The sequence below is a fragment of the Acanthopagrus latus genome, chromosome 9 (genome assembly GCF_904848185.1).
Source record: "Acanthopagrus latus isolate v.2019 chromosome 9, fAcaLat1.1, whole genome shotgun sequence".
Classification (NCBI taxonomy): domain Eukaryota; kingdom Metazoa; phylum Chordata; class Actinopteri; order Spariformes; family Sparidae; genus Acanthopagrus; species Acanthopagrus latus.
In genome coordinates this window covers 26441007-26466257 of record NC_051047.1, presented here as the reverse complement: position 1 = coordinate 26466257, position 25251 = coordinate 26441007, and the positions used below count along the sequence as shown (strand labels likewise).

The following is a 25251-nucleotide window of genomic DNA, read 5'->3' as shown; positions in this document are numbered from 1 at the left end:
TGGGAAAAAGAAAACATCACATATATGATTGAAATGTGAAAATTAAATTTCATTTTCATGTGAAAAGACTTTTCACAATAAAATGTTTGTTCACATGTGAAAATGAGGAGTTCACATGATTTCATGCACCATGTTTTGTATTTCAACATGTTGAAATTCTAACTCACAAGAATATTTGACATTATTTAATCTCTGTGTGTTCAAATTTCATTTCTCGTGTTAAGAAACAGATTTCACATGATTTTGTGCCTCGCGGGTTTAAACTTCACGTGTAAATTTTATTTGCAAAGTTAAAAAAAAAAAGCACTTGTGAAAAATGTCCAGTTAACAATCAAAACTAAGAACAGAACGAGCAGGTTAAGAAACGTTTCAGCGTCTAAATGTGTCGTCTTTCTTTCACATCACATCACAACACGCTGTTGTTCGAGTCGTCTGCTCCCTCTAGTGGTTGCCAGTTTGTTGCACTAGCTAACTTTGCTAACGCTACCTTAACGCTAACATTGCTGATGCTAGCTAGCTGAGCACATACTGTAGAAGTTTTATTTTTAACTTTCTGTCCCCCCGTATAAACTGGCAGCTACCAAAGACCAACATGAAACTAACTCTGTTATGTTGTTGGACACAAACCTGTTGTAAAAACAAACCAAATCATTTCAGACGCAGCAAACATTTTGAAATGAATGAGTCACAATCACAATAACGTTGTATGGTAAAAGATTTTATTCTGCACCTTCCTACGAGCTCTGTAGACGTGTCATCTGTAGATATAAAATGCTGATATATATACTTAAGCGTCGACTCGTGAACTGTCTGACAGAAACATGCAGGATACAAACACGACTTTATTTCGTCTGTCAGTTAACATATTAAAACAAACCATCACGTTCCAGCTGACGTCTCGTGGATCGACTGAGCTGCTTTAGCACCTCTAGTGGTCAAAAAAACTCCACTTTCACTCCAGCTGCAGGAGCTTCATGCTTTACTGAATATTTCAGCTGCGTTTTATCATTTTCCTTGAGTTTAAAGTCTGCAGCTTGTTTCTGAGCGTGATCTACCGACGCAGCACTTTGAACCGTGTTTCCTGTGTACGAGAGATATCTGAGTTTGTTTTCTGCATCTTTTGTTTTTTTAACCGTGTTGCATTAAAGGATTATATTTCAGACTCTGATGGTTGATGTGTGTCTGTCGTGCGAGTCGACTCGGACTCTTCAGTCAGAGTGTTTGAAGCCACTCCAGAGTCGCTCTCCTGCCGGAAGGTGATGAAGGTTGGAGCTTGTTTCTCCTCTGCGACGGTGGAGCGGTTAGCTTTGCTGCGCCGCAGAGACTTCATCAGCAGCGGCTGCAGGGAGCGCGCGGAGACGGCGCGGGAGGTCCGTACGTTTCGCTTGTTGACGTGTTCGATGGTGAGGCGGCACCGCAGCACCTGGACGAACACCTCCCGGAACTGTCTGGAGGACAGGTTGTAGAGGAACGGGTTGATGACGGAGCTCAGGTAGAAGAAGGTGTCGGCCACGGGGTGCAGAATGACGTAGCTCCGGAAGAAGGAAGTGGTCCAGCGGGACTTGGGCACGGCGGCCATCATGAGGCGACGGATCTGATTGGGAAGCCAGCAGACCATCAAGGATCCGACGATGAGACCTGAGGAGGAGTCAGAGACACGAGAGATTAAAGATCTGACTGAGAAACAAACAACATCTCATGTGTTTCATTTTAATCTAATTTTAGGGTGAGTTATGTATCTCTTGTGTCGTCAGTATGAGCAGATTTATTGTGATTTTTAGGACTTTTTCTGAGCCCAGTTGGCAGCCATGTTGGTGTTGGTTATGTTTAGGACAGTTTAAGACAAAACTAGACGATATTTTACTTTAGCTACGACAAACAGGATCTCAAACAGGATCACAGGTCGTCAACGACTACTGTGCACATTTAGTGTTGATATAAGGGGCGAGATTCACCTTCTGTAGATAATGAGTAAGAGGTCATGACCTGTGACGTCACAGTGATGTCAGCAGGATTCAGTGTGAAGTCATCTTGTGGGAGTCAAAGTGAAACTTAGGCTTTTTTTGTGAACGTATGTGAGTCAAACCTTCATGTAAAAGCATAGTTATGGCGAAAGAGGCACTTTTAAGATTTACCATATTTTCGTTTTTGGGTCCAACTCATTTTCAATGGGAGTGCTACTGGCATTTTTATGCTAGCATCAAAATCTCTATTTTTAAAACAGCAAGAAGACTCGACGCAACATGACACTTTGCTGGTAGCATCACCAGGGTCTCTACACATGAACACCAGCATTGAGGATATTGTTTGTGTACACAGAGTTTATTAAAAAGAAAGTTTTTGAACAGCTCATGTTAGCAGTAGCTTGTTCCACTCGCCGCCGCCAAAAATGATTTTAACCCGAAAATGAAAATACAGCGCTTTGGTCGTGGTTATGCTTTTAAATGAATGTTTGACTCGGGTACATTCACTAAAAAAGCCTTGGTTGCATTTTGGCGAGTTTCACTTTAAGCTGACAGACCAGATCCTAACAATTATCACACATCAGGACAAAACTCCACATTTCTTCTTCTGTCACATCATTGAACATAAAAAAAGGTCTGTTTTACTCCGACTGAACATCATTGTTCGTCATCAATTCTCTCTTCTAACACCAGTTCAGATGTTTTCTCCTCCCTGAACCTCCCGTCTGTTGTTGATGTCTTCATCAGTTTCCTCCCAGCCGTCCTCCTCTATCATCAAGCTGCAGACAGCATCCATCTTCAGTTCCATCTAAACAGCGTCAGCCCCTCGACCACGCTGCCACTTCAGCCCCGGTGCGTTGACCTCCAGGACGGCGTCTCTGACTCTCAAACCGGCCGTCTGACTCATGAGTCTCTCTCTCTGTGGACGAACTCCTCCTCGTCTCTAATCTGGTGTTTATCCGTTTCCCCTGCAGTGTTTTTTAATGGGAGCGACGCTGCGACTAAACAGCTTTACAACATCCACGAGATTATCTGTGCGGAGACGTCGTGTCCTGCTGCGGAAACACAGATACCAACACGTTTATTTACAATACGCCGTCCGAGACTGCCGAGGGAATTATTTATCTGAGGAAAGAGAAAAGAAAGAAGCGAACAGAGGCGGTAAAAAATGTGTCTTTGTGTTTCTTTTCACGTCGGGGTTTATTATAAGCGACAGGCTCGTACAGTAAGATGTAAGGCTCAGGTGTTTCTTCTCTGCTGGAATCCGTCACTCTCGCCTCGCTTTAATCCGAGCCGTCAGCGAGCTTTGATCACTGCAGCTCACGTCGGAGTTTGTTCTTTTCAAAGATGGAGACGGCGTTTAGTTCCCGCTGACGCCAACCAGGACCTGCCCTCAGGAAACCAGTTTTCTTCAGACTTTTTTTTTTAAGACTGTGTTGGCGTAATTTTGAACACAGTTCACCCAGAGTGTCCTCCAGAAACACAACTCTCATTTCCCTCTTTGTCTGCCAGGTATAAGTTGACCGTGTCGGCTCACATGTTAGCAGCAGACATCGCGTCTCCTGTGTTTGTTTTGGAGACTTTCTGCCGAGGGCCGAGGGACCGACGGGCCTTTAGGGGCAGCAAAGGCTCCAATTTGCAAATTTGGTTGGTAATTTGCACCACGAGGAGCCTCATTGATTATCTTTGGCTCGGAGCTGATCACTTCAGTCCTGCTTCACTTCACAGCTTTTTCTTTAAAAAGTTTTCTACGCAGTTTGGACGTTTGGCTTGTCACCTCCATCCTGCCTCGCTTATAAATGACACTAAACTGCCCGAACGAAGATATAATCAATATCACGCACTCCACTGGTCCAGCTTCAATAAAACTTGGGAGGGATGATGCACGTTTGGTCGTTAATTCTGCCGTTTAAAAAGATATAAAAATGTTTAAAAGGCCACTAAAATGTCACCTAGAGGGATGTCGCAGCTTGTAACTGATTAGCCAACAAGGCCGTCTTCATTACGAGCGGTCCGACTTCTGATCAAGGAAGCGGATCGTGTATGAAACGGCCGTATCGTTCTTCAAGATGGATTCTTTTTCTTTTTCTATTTTTTTGTTTGGTTCTACCTGTCACGTCGGATCATTGATCACAGTGAAGGCGTTCATCTGGAAAATTGCAACTGAGTCAGCAAAGATCAGTAACGTCCCCGTAAAGAGAGAGAGAGAGAGAGAGAGAGTGTGTGTGTGTGTGTGTGTTAACCTCAGTTGAGTGTGTGTGTGTGTGTGTGTGTGTGTGTGTGTGTGTGTGTGTGAGGCTCTTATATGTTGTGAATACATTTTTAATATTATTGTTAATATTACTATAATTTCTACTGTAGCCTGCCTCAAAAATTTAAATCTGAGCTGATGCTGACGATGTTCCCAAAGCTCTCACACACACACACACACACACACACACACACACACACACACACACTCACTGCCTCCCCGCCACGGGCAAAATATAAACTGTCTGCTAATTAGAAAGCAATTAAACAAGATTATCGGATCAAAATAATTGTCTGTCTTCGCTGTAATTGGAGTGTGTGATGGAGCTGCTGAGCGTCCTGGTCGGGCAGAAGAGGGTGAGCGAGTCATTCTTCTGAGTAAACATCATTTATTTATTGTCTCAACGCGAGAAAACAGACTAAAGAAGACCTGATGAAGTCCTCGACATCACCTGCAGCCATTAGAGTTCGAGATAACAGCACAACGTCTGACTGAAGGGTTCAACTTTTCTTTCTCTTGAATAAAAGAACTTCATGAAATGCAGTTTTATATAATTTATTCTCCATTCAGTGGCTTTTATTGTTATATATTAGTATATCGCAAACATCCCTTGTGTTAAAATGTCTTGCAGCTTATTTAAACCCATATTTATGTTGTCAGGCGGCGACCTCTGGTGGCCATAGTCGATATGACGGCAGCAAAGGAGGAAGTCAGGTAGTTTAAAGAGCATTTTACCCTGAAAATCAATGTTTGTATCGTAGGAGGATTATAAATTCTACATGCTAACCAGAAGAATTAAATATTGTGCGGCTGGTCAGATGGTTTGTGCACATTTGTGTATAAATCAGGATGCTTGAGATGGAAGGAAAAGATACTCGGGAACAGACGTATGTGAGTTTTTTTATAAGTCTGATGAAAAGACTACATGTGCATGTTTCCTGTTTAGTCTGAACACAGATTTCTACACTTGAATACACACAGTTTCATACATTTCGCCCTCTGATATTTCATATTTCAAGTCAAAGTATTAATGTTTATCTGGTTAATCTTTAATAAAATGTATATTCAGAGTAGCTACCGCAGGAATTGGGTTGTGCCGCCGTCCAAACACTTAACGAATGAATGAATATATATATATATATATATATATATATATATATATATATATATATATATATATATATATATGAATGAATATTCAGCATCACGCGCAGACGTCAGACGCTGCAGCCGGTCCGACTCCTTCACTCGACTCTTTTGAAAAGAGGCTGTCGGCTCCAGAAATGTCTCCTCGCGGCTGCACAAACCTGGTTTTGTGAATGCAGAATTTATTTCATAACTCAGAGAGGAACTTGTCAAATAGAGGGCAGCAGCACACACCGACGCCCTTCATTTCCATGATTGGAAGGAGGAGAAGCGAAATGTTTCCTGCAGTGTTTACGGACACGACCAGGCGACTGAGGACTGAAACTCCTCCTGCAGCCGACACGGATGTGCAGTCGTCTTGATTGCACATTGAGTTAAAACTCTTCTACAATTATCAGAATGAAACGTGTTAATGAAGGAGAAGACAAGCGTGTGATGAAATCAGTCAGATTTGTTAAATTAGCTTCGGCGCTTCTCGATGATTACGATGATCGCAGATTTCACCCTCAAAAGCTGTTAGCATCAGATTTACTGTCGTGTGAGCCAACAAAGTGAACTTAATATCAGGCCACATCTCTTCAAAGATCGTGTGGATTTCACCCTTTTATGGGTCGATCACCAACACTTTGGCTCAGTGATTCACTCAGTAACTGTAACTTTAGATTACAATAACATTTGTTTAGTCATTTAACAGCACGCGACTAGTCAAATGTGCCTGTGTCGCTAACATGACAGGGCACACTTAGCAACATTCATTTCAGCTAAATACTTCAACAAAACAAACATAAAACTACACAAGTAAGTACAGGAAACGTTAATAATCCATACAGAACACTGTACTGTGCCGTCGCTTCACACTAACTGTTTTTACAGCAGTTTAAACGATTACAACGGTAAGCTAACGCTATGAACTTTAGCTAGCTAACACGATTCTACTGTATCTTCAAGGAACACACTGAAATCATTATTATAATTATTCTCTTGTTCTTGACATTTCATACATTTGTGTGATATAAAATTACGTAAAAAAACCAAACAAATCTTTGTTCACGTTAGCTCACAGGCTATCAGTGCTTCAGGTCACTTAAGCTAGCGAGCGTATAGCGGTGTTATCAGTGACGTAATGCTGTAGGCTAACCCTGAAGTTAGCATCGCTCTGGTTCCCTCAAAAAGAAGCCTACGATTTTTTACTTGTTTGCTGGATTATCGCAGAAAATAATCTCTGTGACAAACACAAGACGCAGATCAAAGATAAATCCCACTTAGGTGATTTTTGAACGGTTAATTAAATCGCTAACGTTTAAAAGCTAACATCACCACCACTAAGTGTCATCCTGCACAATTTCTGCTCACATTTTCTATAAACTGATGGATGTACGAGTTGTAAAGTCACAGGCAGAATAATTTGTAGTTTCCCTGTTCGCTGTGATGACGTTTAATGTCCCCGACAACCTCTGTAGTCTCACTAACACTGACATGTAAGAGCTTTATGATTAAACTGTGGGATGTATTTTATGTCATAGAGCAAAACATGAAAAACATCTTCAGCCTGAGGGAACCAAAAGTGCAAAGATGTTGACTGATTTCAGAGTTTCAGGACTACAAACTCACATAACAGCTCCGAACGATAGATGAAGATATAAATCTTATTATAAATAAAGTGGGTGTGCTTATAAAGTGGTAAAAATAAAGCTTTTATGCAAAGGCGATGAACTGTCATATATTACCAACGCTAAATTCAGGACACTTTGTCATGTGGACAGGAGGAGCAGGAGGGAAAAGGACGACGACACCTTGATAACTAATTTAATGTGTGCCGAGATTAGAAAATGAAGGAAAACTAATAAATTTAACGAGCCAGTGAGAGATTATAGAGTTTTATTTGATTCTGGGATATTTCTTTTTCACGCTGTTCTTATTTACTTGTTGCTGCATTTGGTTTTAACACGACATAATAAAGTTTCATAACTTAAAGTCTGCGCCGGTGAGGGAAATGAAAGTAAAGGAAAAGGAATCAGAGCCATTAGTCATTGAGCCGCCTCCTTATTGATCTGGTTGGATTTTCCCGTCAGACGTGGGATGAAGTTGTTCCCAAACAAAAAAGAAAAAAAAAAAAAAGAGTCTGTCCTGCGGATAATAAGCAACCTGCGATGAAGGCAAACACTCTCAGAGCCGATGACAGCGAGTACAAATACGCCTTGAACTCACACACACTGTCAGAGGAGAGCAGACAGAAGCGCCGCCGATGATTTTCACCCACTGAGAGCATAAAGGAGCTTTTTGTCGGCTTGGATTTTGGCACATTCGCTGCATAATAATGAGTTTTTTGAGTTGCCAGATGTCTCTCCGATAGCGGCATGCAGACACTGATCAAAAAGAAGTGCATCTGTAATTCAAACAGTCAAACGTCGGCTGATTATTCTTTTAATTTTCCGGCATTAATCGCGTCGTCCCTCGTGGCAAACACCCACCTGACACAGACGGCTGAGTTAAAACCACGAAGAGTAAATGTGTTTGTGACTGGAGGTCAGTTAAGGTTTTTCTCTCTAACAGCTCTGATGAATTTACTACGTCTTTATCCACGAAAGCCTCTGAAGACCGAGAGAATCTAAAGTCATTCATGAGTCTGTCAGACACAAATGGAGAGATTTCCTCCCTCGCGGCAAACAGAGAAAGAACGACGTGACTGTTCGTAGCGTCGGACTAAATCCAGGAGGAGTGCGAACGAATTAATTTGAAGGCTAACAGAAGATTCTCAGTCATTAAAGCATTAAGTAAAAAAACTTGAGTGAGTCGCAGAGGAAAATTATTCATAATGGATTTATTTTAGGAGAAATTTTCTCACAGAGAAACATCAGCGGCGGTGGTGATAGATAATCCGGATCTGGAGATTCATGTTTGTTATCTTGTAAAACTTAAAAAAAAAGAAAGGAGGGTAATAAACATACACAGATGTTCTCGAGCGGAGCCGACACAAATGCACATTCTCACATTTGCATTTTAATAAAGGGGGGATGGAAAAAACTAAATTTGGAAAGATTTAACGAAAAAGTTTTTACGCTTGAAGAGGCAGAAAAGTTGTTTTATAACTTGCAAATGTGCCGCAGAAACTGGATTAGCTAATAAATCCTGACGAACATGAAATGTGATGCTTTTGTTTTGAAAGTTTTTAATGTCTTTAATCTCAGGTTACTTATAATATTTGCTTGTTTGTCGATAGAAACACATTAATTAGGATTTTTTTTTTGTGCAGAATTCCTGAGACATCATTTATAAAAATGTTGGTAGATGAATATTTGAATTTAAGTCTTCGGATCATTTCCAACGAAGGTGAGTCTTAAACCAATGACGCGTTTGTCCGCTAACAAAGCTTCTTCACAATAAAAGCCTGCTTTTATTCCTTAATTGAAAAGCTTTTATTATGAAGCAGCATTACAGGAAACATCGTGTGTCACATTCGAGGAACCAACAAGAGATCTTTTAAAAACATCTTTCTCTCAGGTTTCCTGCACAGACGTGAGTTGATGTTGGTTTGTTAGAGACATCGCCGTCTGTAACGTCACAGACTTTTGATCCCATCAGTCGTGTAAAAATGGTCCCGAACTCTTTACTGGAGCAGAACCAGTACAAATGTGTCCTCCTTTGACTGTCGGACCGCCCAGATCACACATCAGGACGAGTCAGGTTTCATCTCCCGACATGTTTTAGTTGCTTCTGAATGCTCGTGGAAACATCTGTTGCTGGCGGCTTCATGGTCTCATAACTAATCTGTTTTACGTACGCAGATGATGTGATTATGTTCTCCGCCCGCAGAGCTGGTTTACAACATCTGCTGTGTGGGACGCTCTCAATATGCCGCCGGCTGTAAGTGACATTAGATTAAACGCTGAGCGAAGCACTGAGGTGATAACGGGCCCGTAAAGAGGACGTGTGTTGACTCTGCTGAAGTGGACGAGCTGTCGGTGCGAGCGGTCAAATCTCTTATCAACGAGGTCGTAAATGATGCGGTAATACAAACACACCTGCACTTTGTACCTGTTACAGGTGTCTAACTGATAAACTGTGTGTGGTTCTGGACCAGAACCAGGACCAGAGTGAAGTTCTTCATGGTTTCTGCACGTTGTGTATTCGTAACGTCCCCGTTCAGCGATCCTGCATCAGTCACATTGCCTCTGGAGAGGATTCAGGACGTGGAGCAGATGTTGGTTTTCACCTGATTAAATTACAGGACACACGACGCTTCATTAACCGGCGACACAGAGCAGGATGAACACAAAGTCACTCAATCCGCTGTGAGAAAAACAACGTCATGGACGAATCTGAGTCCTCGAGGTGAAACTTTCTGTGTGGGAATGGATCCGTCTTCTATCACCGTCATCTCCTCGACTCAACTTTATTATTATTATTATCATTATTATTATTAATTCCATACAGGCGCTGAAACTCTCTTTAACATCTGCGACACCTCTTTGATTTTCTTTACTCAGTCTGTCTCTCCTCGAGCACCTCAGATTATCAAAATGAGTTTTTCAGCGCCGTCATTCGGCTGAAACGACACTCGAGTACTCAAACTATTTTTTTTTTTTAGCCGTCTAATAATTCCCCACTTCACTTCTGAATGCCAGATGCAGATTCTGAAAGATATTTCGCCCCATTCGCACACGTCATGTCAAGTGTACTCGATTGAAATCCAGACGAGATAAAAGACACTTTGATTTATACTTTCGCAAACACATATATGAGGAACTTGAACCTGAAAACCAAACTTACAACAACTTCCTCAGTCCAGTGAAGAAACTGTTTAGTAACCGAAGACAGCGACTAAATAAATAATGTCACCACTGTAGCTGTTTAGTGACAACTAACTCACACAGGTCTCATCCATTCAGATCGTTCAGCAGTTCAACCGAGTTTTTCTTGTTACTTTAAACGCACGATATGAGATTTCGGCCATCGCTCGCTAGTTTACGGATAATCTACATGAAGTAATCTCGCTGGTTGGAGCAAATAAACACAAAAGATCCCAAAGTCAAAGGAAATTAAACTGCTTCAGTTTGCTGAGTGCTCGTTAAAATCCATCTGTCAGGACTCGGACACAAATATTTACAAGGGTGTGTTTTGTTTAGTCTTCTCTCCTCTCCGTGAGTTACAGCAACATGCGATCAGGTGAACTGAGTGAATTTCTCCAGTTTGAACATCACTGGATGTACGCAGCTCGTCGTGTCATTTATAACAGCGGTCTTGTTGTTTTTAGATGCTTTAATGCGAAAATATTACGTTATAAACAACAGAAAGTCAGGAAGAGAGAGAGAGTTCAATCGTCTGCGTACTGACGTAGTTTCTCAGTCAGAGGAATAAAGATCACGTGTGCGTCTTCTAGAGAGAAAGATGCATTTACAACTTTTCAACATCTGGCTAGAATTTGTCTCGAAAGTCTTTTTGGAAACAGTCTCGCTTCACTTTCTTAAGAACGTAAAGTTATCTGAGCGATGCACAAAGTAAACTCAGAGGAACTTTTACCTCGTGTTTTATTTCATTTCACAGATTTCTGCCTCATGACTTCGGACAGGTTCGGTCACAAACAGAAAACAGAAACACTAGATTGATTATTATTCCCTGTAGTGGTGCACAACTCTGGACAACAAATCAAAACTGACCTGCTCCAGTGGATGAACGCATATCATCCTTATTCGCCGTCACAGATTAACAAGCTAGCGGCACAATGACGACCGCAGGTTCTCATCACGATCCTGTCTGTTCGATGATGAAGTGTTAGAGGTTTACAAAGGTTTGTTCATCTGTTATCTCTGAGCAGTAATAACGTGACTGTACCTTTTTAACCTTCTTCTGCAGGACTCGTTTTTCTTCACACGGGTTAAAAGGTTTATCAGAGGGTTGAAGTAATACAACCGAGTGGCTTTGAGCTGTTAATTTCACCCCGTCACAGCTTCGGTTGTTACACTAAACAGTTCAGGTGTAAAAAGTGATAATTGCCGTTCGGACTGTGATCAGACGGAGGTGACGGTGCCAGAAACCAGTTTGATTCTCGCCTTGTCTGTAAACGTCTCGGTAAAGGTGAGTGTTACCTGTGTGAGCGGCGTCACAACACTGTGATCACGACCGACGCTCATCACTGCGCTGACTTATTCTGTCGAGAAAGATTTGGGAGGAAATCAAACGGACATCTGCGCGAGAGCTTCACAAAACCAAACACGCTGTAGCTTCAGGATTTAATGACAGACTGCTGATGGAAGATTAAGGATTCTGGCAACTTGAAGCAAGAAAGCAAATAAAAGTCCGATCCACATAATTAAGACCGGCAGTCAGAAATAGATTAAAGACTTTGCCAATAAAAGAGAAACTTCACATCTCCGATAAATGCTCAATTTATGGCGGTGCTCAGTAAGAAAAGCTCAGAATGTCTGTTTCATTTTAATCAGCCTTTCGTGCAGAAGATATTTTAGAGGAAAAAGGTGTAACTGATAAGATTAATGGCTGAATTCCATTTAGCTACTCCAGCTTTGAGGTCCTGGTATCGTCCAACCTGGCTCGTTAATCTCAGTACTGATTAACACCTGAGAGATGTAAGTCAGAAATGTTACCAAGACGAAGACGGAGTTTGAAACTATGAGCTCGTTATCTTCTGTTATTCTATCTTATCTTGGTGTGAAGAAGTTGCTGTGTATTAAAACCGACGCCTGGTGGATCCTTAATGTCAGACTCATTCACAATGAGGATTTATATTTTTCAAACGTTACAACAAAAAGAAAAACAGTCCTTTGTCACTGTGACTCATCCTTCATGCTGCCGGGAACATCCTCCACGTTTTTAATTGCTTTTAAGAGTGAACATGATAAAACATGCCGGAGAGCTTTGATTGAAGCGCTGCATCCCGCAGGACGTTAAAAAGCTCCTCCAACCCGACCTGCTCGCTGCTGCGCCCGCAGCCTCACCCGCAGCAACATCCAGCCTGACAAAGGTCCCTCGTCAGGGAAGAAAGCAATTTCCCAACTTCAGTGGCGCCGTGATGGATTCCTGGAGAGAGGCGGCTCTGCAGCGCTCACGTGTGCAGCTGAAAACTCAGTTCCTCATCTCTCAGTCTGAGTTTTCATTTTTAATTGAAAGCATTTTGTGTCGGTGGTGCAGGAAGGGTCAGTTTCTGCACTGACCAGCATTAGTTTCACCCGCGGAAACAAAACAAGACGTTCAGGGATTAACATCTGCACCACAACCGGGCCCACTGCTCGAGTCTTAAACCAATAACATGCTCGTCCCGATCTCTGCAGCGCTATCGAAGAACAGGTCTCGTTTCCTGTACACCCTGAAATTATTCAGTTAATTAAAATCCTTCGTTACGAAGCAGCATTACAGGAAACGTTGTGTTTCCAGCAGCAGCAGAAACTAAACACGACTCCTGAAACAGCTGAAGGTGAAACACGATAAAAAAGTAAAATACAGAAAGAACAAACAGAACGAGAGAAACTAAAGGGATTCAGTTAGAAGTTACAAAAGTACCGAGAGCTGAACACAACTTTCTCTCAGATTTACTACATGGGTTGAAACCGGTGATAAAAAAGTAAATCGTGCAGCTGGATGTCAATACTTTGAATACCCTGTACTTCTACTGACGATCAATCTAGTTTCAACTGGATCGGTTTCTCTCTTTTACGCTCAACCCACACATTTGTGTTTCATCATCGAGTCCAGTCCGTGTTCGTGACACCATCACCACAAACCAGCAGCACCAAGTCCTCAGCGTCTCCAGAGGAGTTTTGATTTAAGACGATGGTCCGACAGTATTTATCAGAACCTGATCTTGGTTCTAAATGAGACTCACTTTGCTCCACTTCAGTCATTACATCCTCAGATATACAAGTATTTTTTCAGTTCTGGTTAAAATTCAGCAGACACGCAGGTGAAGATCATTCTCACCCCAGCGAGCGTATAAATCTTAACATCCCCAGACGTATTTATTCACTGATCGCTGATTTGAATTTAATCTTAAAAACAGGGCTGTAACCAGGATGTCATGAAAGGAAATATCACTTACAGGAGAGTTTGAGCCTGGCGAGCCTCCTGCAGAGTGAGTTATGTGCCGGCGCACCTGTAAGTCACACGTCTAATAATCCCTCTTCAAGGTTTCCGTCCTGCATACTGCGATGAAGCTCGGATCGTTACTGCGAGCTGCACGTCGGACGTCTGTGGAAGTTCATCAGATCAACTTCAAACGTGTCCGAATGTCTGCTCGTTACAAACTGCTGAGTCTTTAAACGAGACGTGAATATCAGGATTATAATGCTCATTTTGTAAAAGAAGTAAAATTCATTGCACCAAACAATACTTTCACGTTGACAGTGGATCAAATCTGTAATGTTTTGAACTTTTGCTGTGTCTCAGTTCAGCGTCTGCATCCTTGAGAGGAGCGTCTGAAGGCCAGTTTCATCACAATGCAGCCCACAAATGCTTCTTCTTTTCCCTCTTTTTGGAGGATTCACCGCTACAATCATTCGTGGCCTCACAGATTCTTTGCGTGCCCTAAAAAGAAGAAAGAAAGAGGGAAAATGGCGACATCACGTGACGTAGATCGTCACTTTTACGGGCCTGGGCGGCAGATATCGTGACGTAAGGGTAAAACATCTGGTGACGCAACCAGGAAATGCTCCAAAGTCTAGACCGTCACATTTAACAACATGGTTAACAAGGTCTCTGAAGGACTCGCCTTCAAAGACCACAGAGGCCGAGTCCTTCAGAGGATGCAGACCCTGAACTGAGACACAGCAACCGACTGCTGTCTGACTTCCTGTCTGCTCGAGCTGCCGCTTCTGTCAAAAAAAGACTCGGCACATATTGTTTGGGAAGCGGCCATGATCGGCTCCAGTAAACACTGGACTTGTTGGTGGGGATCATGTCAGCAACTGTTACCAACAACTTTACAAAGTCGTGTTGTGTTAACAGACAAAAATCAGCTGAAACTGTTTCAGGGATCCAGTCTGTGAGAGTTTCTTCCCCCCTCGATCCAAAAAGTGACAAAAATGTACGTGTCGATTTTCATTTCGAACTTCTACAAACGTCACAAACTTCATGTTGAGCCACACTCTTGTAAACTCTGTGTCACATGGGAGGAAAGTATCTGTACAAAATCTTGAACTGATCAGCTCTCATCATGCAGACGTGGCTCAGTCCCAGAGGCCGGGCGCCGGCGTGCTCCGGCCTCTCGGGGTGCAGCGCGGTGCTGTAAAAACAGATGAGTGAAACACGCCCACGCAGTGAGACCGGTGATTTCCCCACAGAGCGCCGACACGACGTGAAGCCACTCAGTCGCCCTCTCAGCCATATGCAGGATCGTCTCCCATGCGGGTCGCTGAGTGCAGCCTGTCACTCGCAGGACGGTTTGCCTGCAGCGACGCTGGCTGCCGAGGGGCCGCCGGGCTCCGGAGCTTATTACTAAACTATGTAGCTGTCAATCAGGCGGCGAGCGAAGAAGAGTGAAGATGGCGAGGGACGAGGGAGAGCTGGGGAGGAGGCACATCCGTCGAGCTGCCCTGACAAATCCTCCCAGAGGTTTTATTTTATATTTGATAGTAAAAGGGTTTGAAAGAGGCCACCCAAGCGTCGTAAACAGGCTGACGGGGGAGTCAGGATCTGGTCAAACGCAATAAATAAGCCCCATCGATCCGGAGGAGAGAGGTTCATGGGTGGCAATTGGGCTGTCGCTGCAGTTCATGAGCTACGGCTGCTGGAAGGAGGCGAGACGGCGCAAGGAGAAGAAAAAGTTATGAATCCGAAACCTCTTGATTCGACTTCAAGAGTTGGTTTTATAATTGCCATCGTTTCACCTCAAGCGAGACACGACCGCAGGACGAGAGGAGGAAGTATGTACGATGGAGGAACTTTCTGAGGTGAGCTGGCGGGAAGTTTCAAACATCTGTATGATGTTATTTCACAGAGACAAACAGCTGGAAGGAGGCGAAGGTTTGGGTTGACATCCGCACGACACATGAAACACATGACGTTAAATGAGCCTTAACGGGTATCAGAGTAGAAGCTACATCTTTCTCATCATTAGCATTTTATTTAAATGCCTCTTTGTTTGTTTTTTTCCTTTTATTATGATTAAAAGAACTCTTGTTCCTTATTTACACCAGATAAATGTCACGTTGACGCGCAGGCTACAGAGGTTCAGATGAAATATTGGTGCATGTTTGACTTTTATTACGAAGCATTCAGCTCTCTGGATCCGCCCGTGTACTGTTTGATCCTCGGTGATAACGCCGGTGAAGACGGCGGGATTATCACCGCACACGTCTTGAATTTGTGGGATAACAGAAGAGCTCGCTGCCCTTTTCTTTTCTCCTCTGCTCACTCCATCTTTCCACAACAACACAAACGGTTCTGCTGGAGTCAGAGGTCACCGGCCAAAAGGCTGAAGGCAGCAAAACAGAATTAATATTCATCAGCCAGATGCCGGCTGCTGGTGATTGAAAAAAACTATCTGAAGCAATTAACCTCCTGTCCTGGACGTGATGTGTGGGCTACTTAACGAGGATGTTCTCTGCTTTTAATTACTCTCCAAAGTCGCCGAGCCCAACCAGGATTAAAAGTTATTTCAAGGTAAAGTGGAGGAGGTGTCGGGGCCGCGGCCGCGCCACTGATAAATGACATCGCCGCCTACAACAGGGACGCCTGTTTTCTTCCGATGGGTGCACCGGAGTGGAACTGGACGGTCTTTTCTTGTCTGCCGACCGCAATAAAAATTCAATTTCATAATCACATTCTGAGTCGGATCGTCCTGGCAGCCGAGGAATCCAGCAGTCAATAAGGAGGAGAGAGGAAACTGTTGATGCCAGCAGACTCGTGTCGTGACCCTCCGACTAATATCCAGTCAGATTTAATATTCCATTATGAAGGCGATGGAGTCCGGTGCTGCCGCTCCACTTGTTGTTTATGAGCACTGAACTGTTATGAATTATGAAGCAGATCGACTTGTAATGTGGCTTTGAGGATATTATGACACGGCTAACGAGCAGCGGCGGAGGAAGTGTTCAGATTCTTTACTTCAACTTGCAAAAGACAACTTTGATTTTAATTTAACTTTTCATTCTGGAGTAAAAACAACTATTGGTTGATGGGAGATGACGTCGTCCACGTATAGATTGGTGTTAATGTTGTCTTTAGGGAAGCCTCTTCCAGTCTGTATGTTAGTGAATGAAGAGAAACAGATGATTTATTGATTGATCGAATTGTGTCAGTCGACTGTGAAAACAGTCTCGTTAGTGACGTCGTCTAATAAATTAAACACTGTCGAGCTGCTCCTGAATATCAGAAACTCACAGAACTGATCAACTCAACTGTCACGTCACTGCAGTCGTCAATATGAGCAGATTTATTATGATTTTCATGTTTTTAAGGACCTTTTCTGAGTCCAGTTGGCGGCCATGTTGGTGTTGGTGACGCTTAACACAGTTCAACAAAAAAAACTATGTGAGATTTTACTTTATTTACAACAAACTGAGACTTTTTTGACTAAGAAGTATCTTTCAGATTGACTAATATCTTATTTGTGATTCGCGACAGAATTCAAGCAGGATCTAAAAATGATTAGTCTCTCTTCATTCACCACATTTCAACGTTTTTTACAAAATCAGGGACGAGACTTCGGCTGACTTATTAGTTTTACTTGACGATCAGCTAATGAATCCCTCCGTCACAGACGAGCCAAAAGAAAATTAAGAAAAACACAGAGTTGAATTCAGGCGAGCGGTACGATCCAGTGGAAACAGTTTTCTGTTTTATAGTCAAATTTATTAATTAGGCGAATTGTCCGGCGATTTAATTAAGAATTATGTGTGTTAAGTGTGAAAATCGTGGGATTAAGAGCGAGGTGAAGATATATTATTAAGAAGAGTTTCAATAAAACAAGAACATCCTTGAAGAGTTGGAATATTTCTGAACGTGTTAAACATTCAAGCGCTGAACTAACAGCCTCATTGTGCTGCACAAGTGTTTTTATACGTTACGTTAACGTGACGAGTTACGATCGACTGAAGCGACATCTGCACGTCTGTCCTCTGCTCTGAAACTACCACAACTGTAAATAAGACCAGATCATCTTTTATTAGTCCAGAAACAGGGAACATCTGTAATATAACAGCAGCAGGAGGGGAAAGAAAAAAGGTTCAAGTTCATCAGTTCAATGACAGTGAACACAACAAAGACTCTGTGTTGTGTCGAACTGCTGAAGGTTGACGGTTCAGTTCCCTCGTTACAGGTCGGGACTGTACGAGGACGCCGTGATCGACCCTGAACACAAGTCTTTGTTACCGTTATCACAAACAACCATGAACCACGAGCAGGACCGGATCTGAAGAGTGGAAGGTTTAACAGGCCGTTAAAACTGGAAACAGCTTCATCATTTTGACAACCCGAACTGACCAGCGAGGAAAATCTGAGTCCACATGAATCATCCGGTGTTTAAATTAAAAGAATCTCAAAGCCACCGTTTTAAAAATGACAATATTCTGGTGTCAGGCCTTTAAAAGACAAAGACAGATTTCAGAAGATTCCTCGTGATGATTTGTTTGTTTTTTGCTCAGCTTCACTTTCAGCTGGTGTGTAATTCAAAATCACATTACTGTCGTCTGTCGCCGCCTCCACGAACATCTTCATCAAACTCACAGATTCGTTTACAGCCGCTGTCGGCTCTCTGATCGGGGAGCAGCTCCTCATAACTCTGATTATCAGATTCTCAGACGAAAAATGCAGCTGACGTTGGAATTAATTACTGTAAAAGTTCATTTGGATTCACACCACGTTCACCAGAGATTATCTGTAGAGTGCAAACCTTCATCATCTGTAAATCTTCCCCAAATATCTAAATTCAGTTCCTTTTGACAGCTAATTTTAAATGCTCAGGGTTCATGGTTTTATTTGGGGGTTCTTGTAGAAAAGGTTTACAGACTTTTTCAAATAACACGTGAAAAAAACCCTAGATAATGATAATATACTTCTAAATAATTAAAAACATTGATGGTAAAGTCGACAGTACTGACAGTACAATAAAGTTTGAGATCTTTCAGGTGATAAAAGTAATAAAACACAATATATTTTGTGTAAATCGTTCTCAGTCTGTCCTGTTCTGTACCTGAAATTTAAAGAAAATTAAATAAGTTGTAGTATTTAGAATAAATTGAGCTGAAAGATGCTCAGATCGTCTCTGTAGTCGGCTTCAGATGAAACTTTCTCTCTCTGAATGCTCGACAAAGATCGTCTTTCTTCCTCCAGTTCTTCATCTGCCACTCTTCATCATCATCATCCTCCCACTCTGCTCCATAAATACCATCGTCTCCCACTCTCACTTCTTCTCCTTATTATCACGTCGCTGTCGCCCTCCTCATCGAGATGTGAGTCATCGTGACACCGTCCTCATCAGTCGACACCAGCGGAGGTGATAAACAATCAGCAATTAAGCTGCACGTGGATCGTGACTGATGGATGAAAAACGCCTTTTTATTAGCTGCTGGCTGCGAAGCACCTGACCTCTCCTCTCCTCGACCACGTGAGGTCATCAGAGCGCAGAAACTCAAACTGAGTCAACACGTCGTCCGACACCGAAGTGTCGAGGACGTTCGCTCCTGAAGGAAGCGCTGAGGAATTACACGGGTGAGTATGATGTGGAATAATACGCTCGCTGATTAATTATTGTGTTTATGAGGACGAAAGAAAGAGGAAGAAGAAGTTAGATGACCTAATTTGTCGGAATCGTATTAAAAGATAAACCGCGAAAGAGTAAGCAGAGAGTCGGCAGGAATCCATCATGTGTTTTTCTTCAGGACGCTGCGAGGCTGATTAAACGTCTCGGTGACTCTCAGCAGCTGATGCATGGCTGTCCTGAAGCACCGCAGCTCACTTACACTCACTTTCAACCACTCAACTGAGAAGAAGAAGATTTATCAGAGTGAGAAACATCTTCCAGAGTTGAATCAAAAGAAAGATCTGATCTAAAATAAACAAGAGCGATAAAGATTCCTCTGTTTTATCTTCACGTTTCAAAGTCATGACGTTAAACTCACTTTTCAAACTAGTTTCTGTGGCTGCAAACAGGATTAAATGACAAAATTAGTCATTTGATTACCCATAAAAGCATTGCAGAGGTTTGTATTAGATCTAGTTTTCATGTAGAAACTCCAAATTTAATCTGTGAAGTTAAAATCAGACTGACGGGAAACAGAATTTAAACTTGGAAACTTAATAATGAGGATAACAGTGGGCCGAGTATTGAACCCTGTGGAACACCAAACTAATTATATAATTAGAAACATGCCCACTTTTTTATTTATGTGAGAAATGTATCATTTTTTTTTTTTTTTTAATTTATTTCTGCTTTATTTACTCAAATACAAATGAATCTTAATTGAGTATTTGCCTTTTTTTACTCTTGGCTGCACTTTATTAATATCAATATCAATATTAATATCATCAGTTAAAAAAAGGTAATTAAGTCTTTTATGACACTTAATATCCAAAAAGCTATGAAAGCATTAAAAATAGCATCAGATGCATGTTTACCGTTTATATTATAACACATTTTATAAACACTAAAAGAAAAAAACATTTAAGAATGTTAATAAAAACCTTACGAGTTTATTATATTTTTTAGAGCTTGATTACAAAAACATTTATTGAGCAGAACCAATTGAACCAACACCTTTTTTGTTGCTTTGTTAAGACTAACACACAAGTTTTAATGTATTTACTAACAGTGAGCAATGCTTATTGCAGCTTCTGGATATAACAGTGCCTGATATAAACAAATAAAATCAGTTAAACTATATTTTATCACCATTAGATGTACGCCGAATTATCTATTATCACTTCCTGTTTGCTGTGTAAACACTGATGTGAAGGTAAATGTCACTGGATTACTTCAATAAGGAAGCAAATTTAAAAACCTGAAGATTCTTAGGCAAGTTCTGAAGTTATAAGGAGGGTCGTTTAATGATATTTCTGAGCAGGTTTACGGCTGTTTAATCATGACGGGTATCAAAGATGCGACATTATCTTCCCCCAACTTCAACCTGTCGTATCTCACAGTCTAAAAAGAAAATGTAACTTTTAAAAAATGATAATCTGAGTTTTGGAAGTTCATTTTAAAACGTGTGTTTCAGGAGGTTTTTGTCCTGCAGTCAAGATAAACTCGCGACGCAACATGACAGACAGCGTATTTTGTACTTTAGCGATTACGCGGCCATGAAAATCTTGAGTATTTGCAGATAGGAACAACAACAGAAAGTAATAATCACATACGCGTTCGTGTTTCATCGACCTTGACTCCCCGTCAGCAGCCTGGTTAATAAATCAATGGGCTGAAAGTTTGAGATGTGAGAAAACACAGTGAGTTCCAGTGCTGTGATTCACACCCAGTGTCAGACTGATACAACATGACATCACGAGTGTGTTTAAACACAGCGTGTGTGTCAGTAAACCAACAGGATGTGGAGTGACGGTCGCTCTGGAATGCAGATAAGGACGTTACGAATCACATTAACATCACTCGGACATCAAAATCACGGTAATCTGTTACTTTTGGACCACAGTATCGTGATTTGACTCTCAACGTGTGCTTCTTACGACAGTCACGCTCTCGCCAATCTTAAAAAACAAACTGCGGCCAGCCGTCAGCTGCAGGCGGCAGCTGTGATGCAGATGACAGGTATCAGGAAGCTGCAGGTAGCTGAGCTTCTTCTCAGCGTGACGTCGTATTCTTTAAAAGTGTTTCCCATCTGTAGTCAGAGGCAGGATTTCAAATGTGCTACTGAGCACAGAAAATAAGAAAGTAAGAAAGTAGGAAAGTTTTCAGGTTGATAAACGTATCTGTGATTACATGCTTAGATTAACGTAAAGATGTTTGTTTTTATTTCTTTTGATATTTCTTTCATACATGCTTCTTTCCTTGATATAGTGTTTTGACTTTCTGCATTAAAAGGTCGTCTGTTTGTTACACCACATAAATACCTGTATCAGTACTGGGAATGGGCGGGGCTTCAACTGAGGTGAATCAAACTGTATTAAAAATTTGGTTCAACAGTTATTTACAGAAAAGCCTCTGAATCGAGCTTCAGATCTACGTTTTTGATCACGAGAAGTAAGAAAACTGTGAGTGAATAAACTTCTGTCAGCTACCAAGTGAGGATTTACGTCTGACTATTTAGCTGCTGAATGCTTCACTTTGTTCAGCAGCTCGTCGATAACCGTCTGTTCAAAGTTCGGTTCTTGTTTGTGTCTGAAGGAAGAAGCTCCGTTCAGCTGGAGGTCACAGACGACACACCTTTGATATTAAACAGCCACGTGATTCACTCATATCGAATACGTTGATTAGTGCAGCTTTAAAGGTTGTAAAATAAATTGACTTTCCGGTACAAATAAACAGTTCTGACTGGGAGACGTCTGAACACGAGCCAGGCAGCAGCAGTGAGTTCACAGTTTCCTCCTCCGTGTCTGGAGTTCAGTTCCTGCGTCCTGCTTCTTGTCAGCGTTGTGTTTATTCATGCGGTCGCGCTGCTGTTCGACTGAAGGACTTTGGGAGTTTGCCGGCTGTATGTTTTGGTCCTTCCTCTTTTTTCTATGTCAGCCTGTCGTGTTGTGAGACATGTCAGAATCTGTTAACGTCTCAGAGTCCCTATCTTCTGCTAGCTGACGGCGTCCTCTGGATGTCCACCTCCAACGCTCGCACTGTTTATCCTGCAAATATTCTTATTAAAACGGTATCTGACTTGGACGACTATCGGCTGTTTTGGCGTCCGCTGAGTCGATCTCTGTGAGGTCTCTTGTGAAGTTTCTCTCTCTCTCTTGTCTTGGTGTTTTCTCTCGAGTTGAAACATGGAACTTTGATATCGTAAACAGCAGCTGCCAAACGGCACGAGAGAACCGAACACAGCAGTCGTAAAAGCTGAAGACATCGCGCAAACAAACTTAAAGGTCCGATGTGAAGGATTTAGTGGTGTCTAGTGGTGAGTCTCAGCTAACAACAGCCTGCTAACAACACAAAACATGAAAGGTCGTCTGGAGTCGGTTGCTGTGTCTCAGTTCAGAGTCTGCATCCTTCGGCGGACTTTACGGTCCTTGAAGGCCTTCTGAGCATTTTGGAGCTTTTCTTTTGGAGCATTTCCTGGTTGCGTCACCAGATGTTTTACCCTTACGTCACGATTTCTGTCACCCAGGCCTGCGAAAGTGACGATCTACGCTACGTGATGTCATCATTTTCTCTCTTTCTTTCTGCTTTTTCAGGCGCGCAAAGAATCTTGGGATATGTGAGGCCACGAAGGATCATAGCAGTGAATCCTCCAAAAACAGGGAAAAGAGGGAGCATCTGGCACCAAATGAATCCAGAATGACTCGACTGTCTTTCACATGGCTTCTGTATGAGTGAGCACCACGGAGACTTCCCCCGACCGAGCTGGCTCACCTGCAGCTAGCTTGAATAGAGATGAAATAATTTAAAGTAGACTTTCCAAGTGTTATTGGATGGAATGACTGAAATTCTGACAGTGAAACGAGTCATTTCGTGGAGGGTTGTGACGCCCGAAACCTGATGATGACATTTAGCCACCACGAAAACTGGCTTCAAAGCCCGGCGCTCATCCCGGGGGGCGTGTGTCCAAGAGAACCGCTAATTCTTCAGCCCGTCCTCATCAGAAAACTTTAAAAGCAGCTTATTGTTATTATTATTATTATTATTACTTGTGTTTCTTGTAGCGACGCTCTTGGCAGTGGTCATCGTTAACTAGTACGGCAGCAAAGAAGGAAGTGAGGTGACGGAGCAGAAAGAGCGATTAGGATTGAAACAAGGAAATAACTGTCTGTGTTCATGTCCCATGTCAAACCAAAACCCAACAGTGACTTATTTTAACATCCTAATAACTAAAATATAAAACTATTACAGCTCAGTCATTCAGTCTTTTTTTGCGACACCTTGTAGGTGACGGTGAGGACCTCGTGGCGTCACGTTGCGTTCGTTGCAAAACATGTTGAAAACAGGTTGTTCAGACTTCAGGGACATGAAGCGTCTGAACACACTCCAAGAAAAGACACGACAGTAATCTTAAATAACAACATCGGCACTGATGGGTCACTTCTATTTCAGAGTTCAAAGGGTCGACTACTGTAAAAAACAAACCACACTGTGTTGGGATGAGGGTCGGCCGCACTTCTTAGTTTCAGATGATTAAAAACATAATTCTGAATATTATGCTCCTCTGGCTTCAGTCCTCCTGCTTAGATGTTTGAACAGGCGACAGCGAGACGGTTTATCTGCAGTGTTTTTCCAAACACGCCCTCAACAACGTGTGTAAAATCCATCACTTGAAACATTCACAACATTGTAAATAAGCTTGTGTTTGTCTTTTTTTTTTTTTTTTACTTCCACTTGTGGCAGACAGTCAAAGTGGTTCACTTAACAGCTGGTGTAAACAGATGAAGAGGCTGAAAAATGTCCAAACATCCCGAGCAGCATCACTCACACACACACACACACTCACACACACACACCTCCATACAAAGTTGGCCAAAAATAACACACTCAGTAGCTTTTCTGACGACACTTTTCGGAGGTTTCCTCTCTAACGAATGGACACGTAGATCCCAGGAGGTATTAAAGCTCAGACAGCAAACAAACGGACAAAGAGGAGGAACATTTTTGAGATAAATAAAACAACAACGTACCAAGAAAAATGATGGTCTGCTTCCTGGACGTCTTGACCTTTGCACTTTCATGCTTGGAGGCTCCTGGAGCTCCGTTGGCGTCGCCGTCCGGGCCACCCAAAGGCCTCCGGAGCACGAGGATCATGGCGCGGCACATGACGGCCACGCAGACCAACACGATCATGTAGATGATGAAGGCGATGAAGATGCTGCTGCGGTACATCACCCAGCGCTCCCGCAGGTTTGTACAGAACGTCAGATTCTGGGCGGGTATGTCTGAGCGGACGGGAATGTGCCCCTGGGTTCCCGTCGCAATCAGCAGCGGCAGGGCCACGAGCACCGACACCAGCCAGGCGAAGGTGATGAGGGCGGAGGTGCGTTTCCCACCGAGTGCTTTGAAGCGAAACGGGTGGCAGATCGCCACGTAGCGCTCGAAACTGAGCGTGGCCACGTTGAGGATGGTGGCGTAGCTGCAGGCTTCGAACAGGAAGTTGTAGATCTTGCAGGAAACGTTGCCCGAGGCGGACGAGAACGGGAACCAGATGGCGCTGTAGAGCTCGACAGGCATGCCGATGAGGAGCACCAGCAGGTCCGAGCACGCCAGGCTGACCATGTGGTCCGTCACGTTCTTCTGCAGGTAGCCGTTGCGCCTCAACACCTGCGTCACTCTGATAGTGACCGAATTACCCACAATGCCAGTCACCAGGATGAAGCTGTAAAAGACGGTCAGGAAGATTTTGAGGGGGTAGTTGGGCTCCAGCTCCCTCCAGTCCTTCTCTTCTGATATCTCCACTTCCTCACTCATGGCTGCGGAGCGCTGAGCTCTGATTTTCCTGCTATTGATTCTTTGCTTTTAGCTTATCAGCTCTGCTGGGCGCAGCCAAGATCCAGAGGTGAGCGAGATAACAGCTCACTCTGAAACTTCTCTTTCGTCTCTAATAACTCCTGATTCTTCAATGGGAGTAATCCAGCAGGTGAGAAGCTCCAAATCACAAGAGGTGAATCATTTCAGGACCCAGCACAGAAGTTAAACATGAGGTTTCTTCAGCAGCTTCTTCTGTTGCTTTCAATATTTAACGTCTTGTCTCCAGAAGTCGGGTGTTTGGCTCCAGGCCCGGAGCCTCTCCTCCCATTCCTGATGGTCGACTGGGATCCCAGAGAGCCCGCGAACCGTCGATCCACAGTCGAGTGGTT

The 25251-nt window shown here is 42.8% G+C and overlaps 1 protein-coding gene across 1 annotated transcript; it reads right to left on the bottom strand.

Annotated features, from left to right (window-relative positions):
• Positions 1–697: 697 nt before the first annotated feature.
• On the bottom strand, positions 698–25251 carry gpr39 (G protein-coupled receptor 39). The gene is made up of 2 exons (XM_037110469.1): positions 24079–25251; positions 698–1638 (listed from the first exon to the last, which is right to left on the bottom strand). The coding sequence occupies exons 1-2, from the start codon at positions 24860–24862 to the stop codon at positions 1151–1153; spliced, it is 1272 nt and encodes a 423-aa protein (XP_036966364.1). The 5' UTR covers positions 24863–25251; the 3' UTR covers positions 698–1150.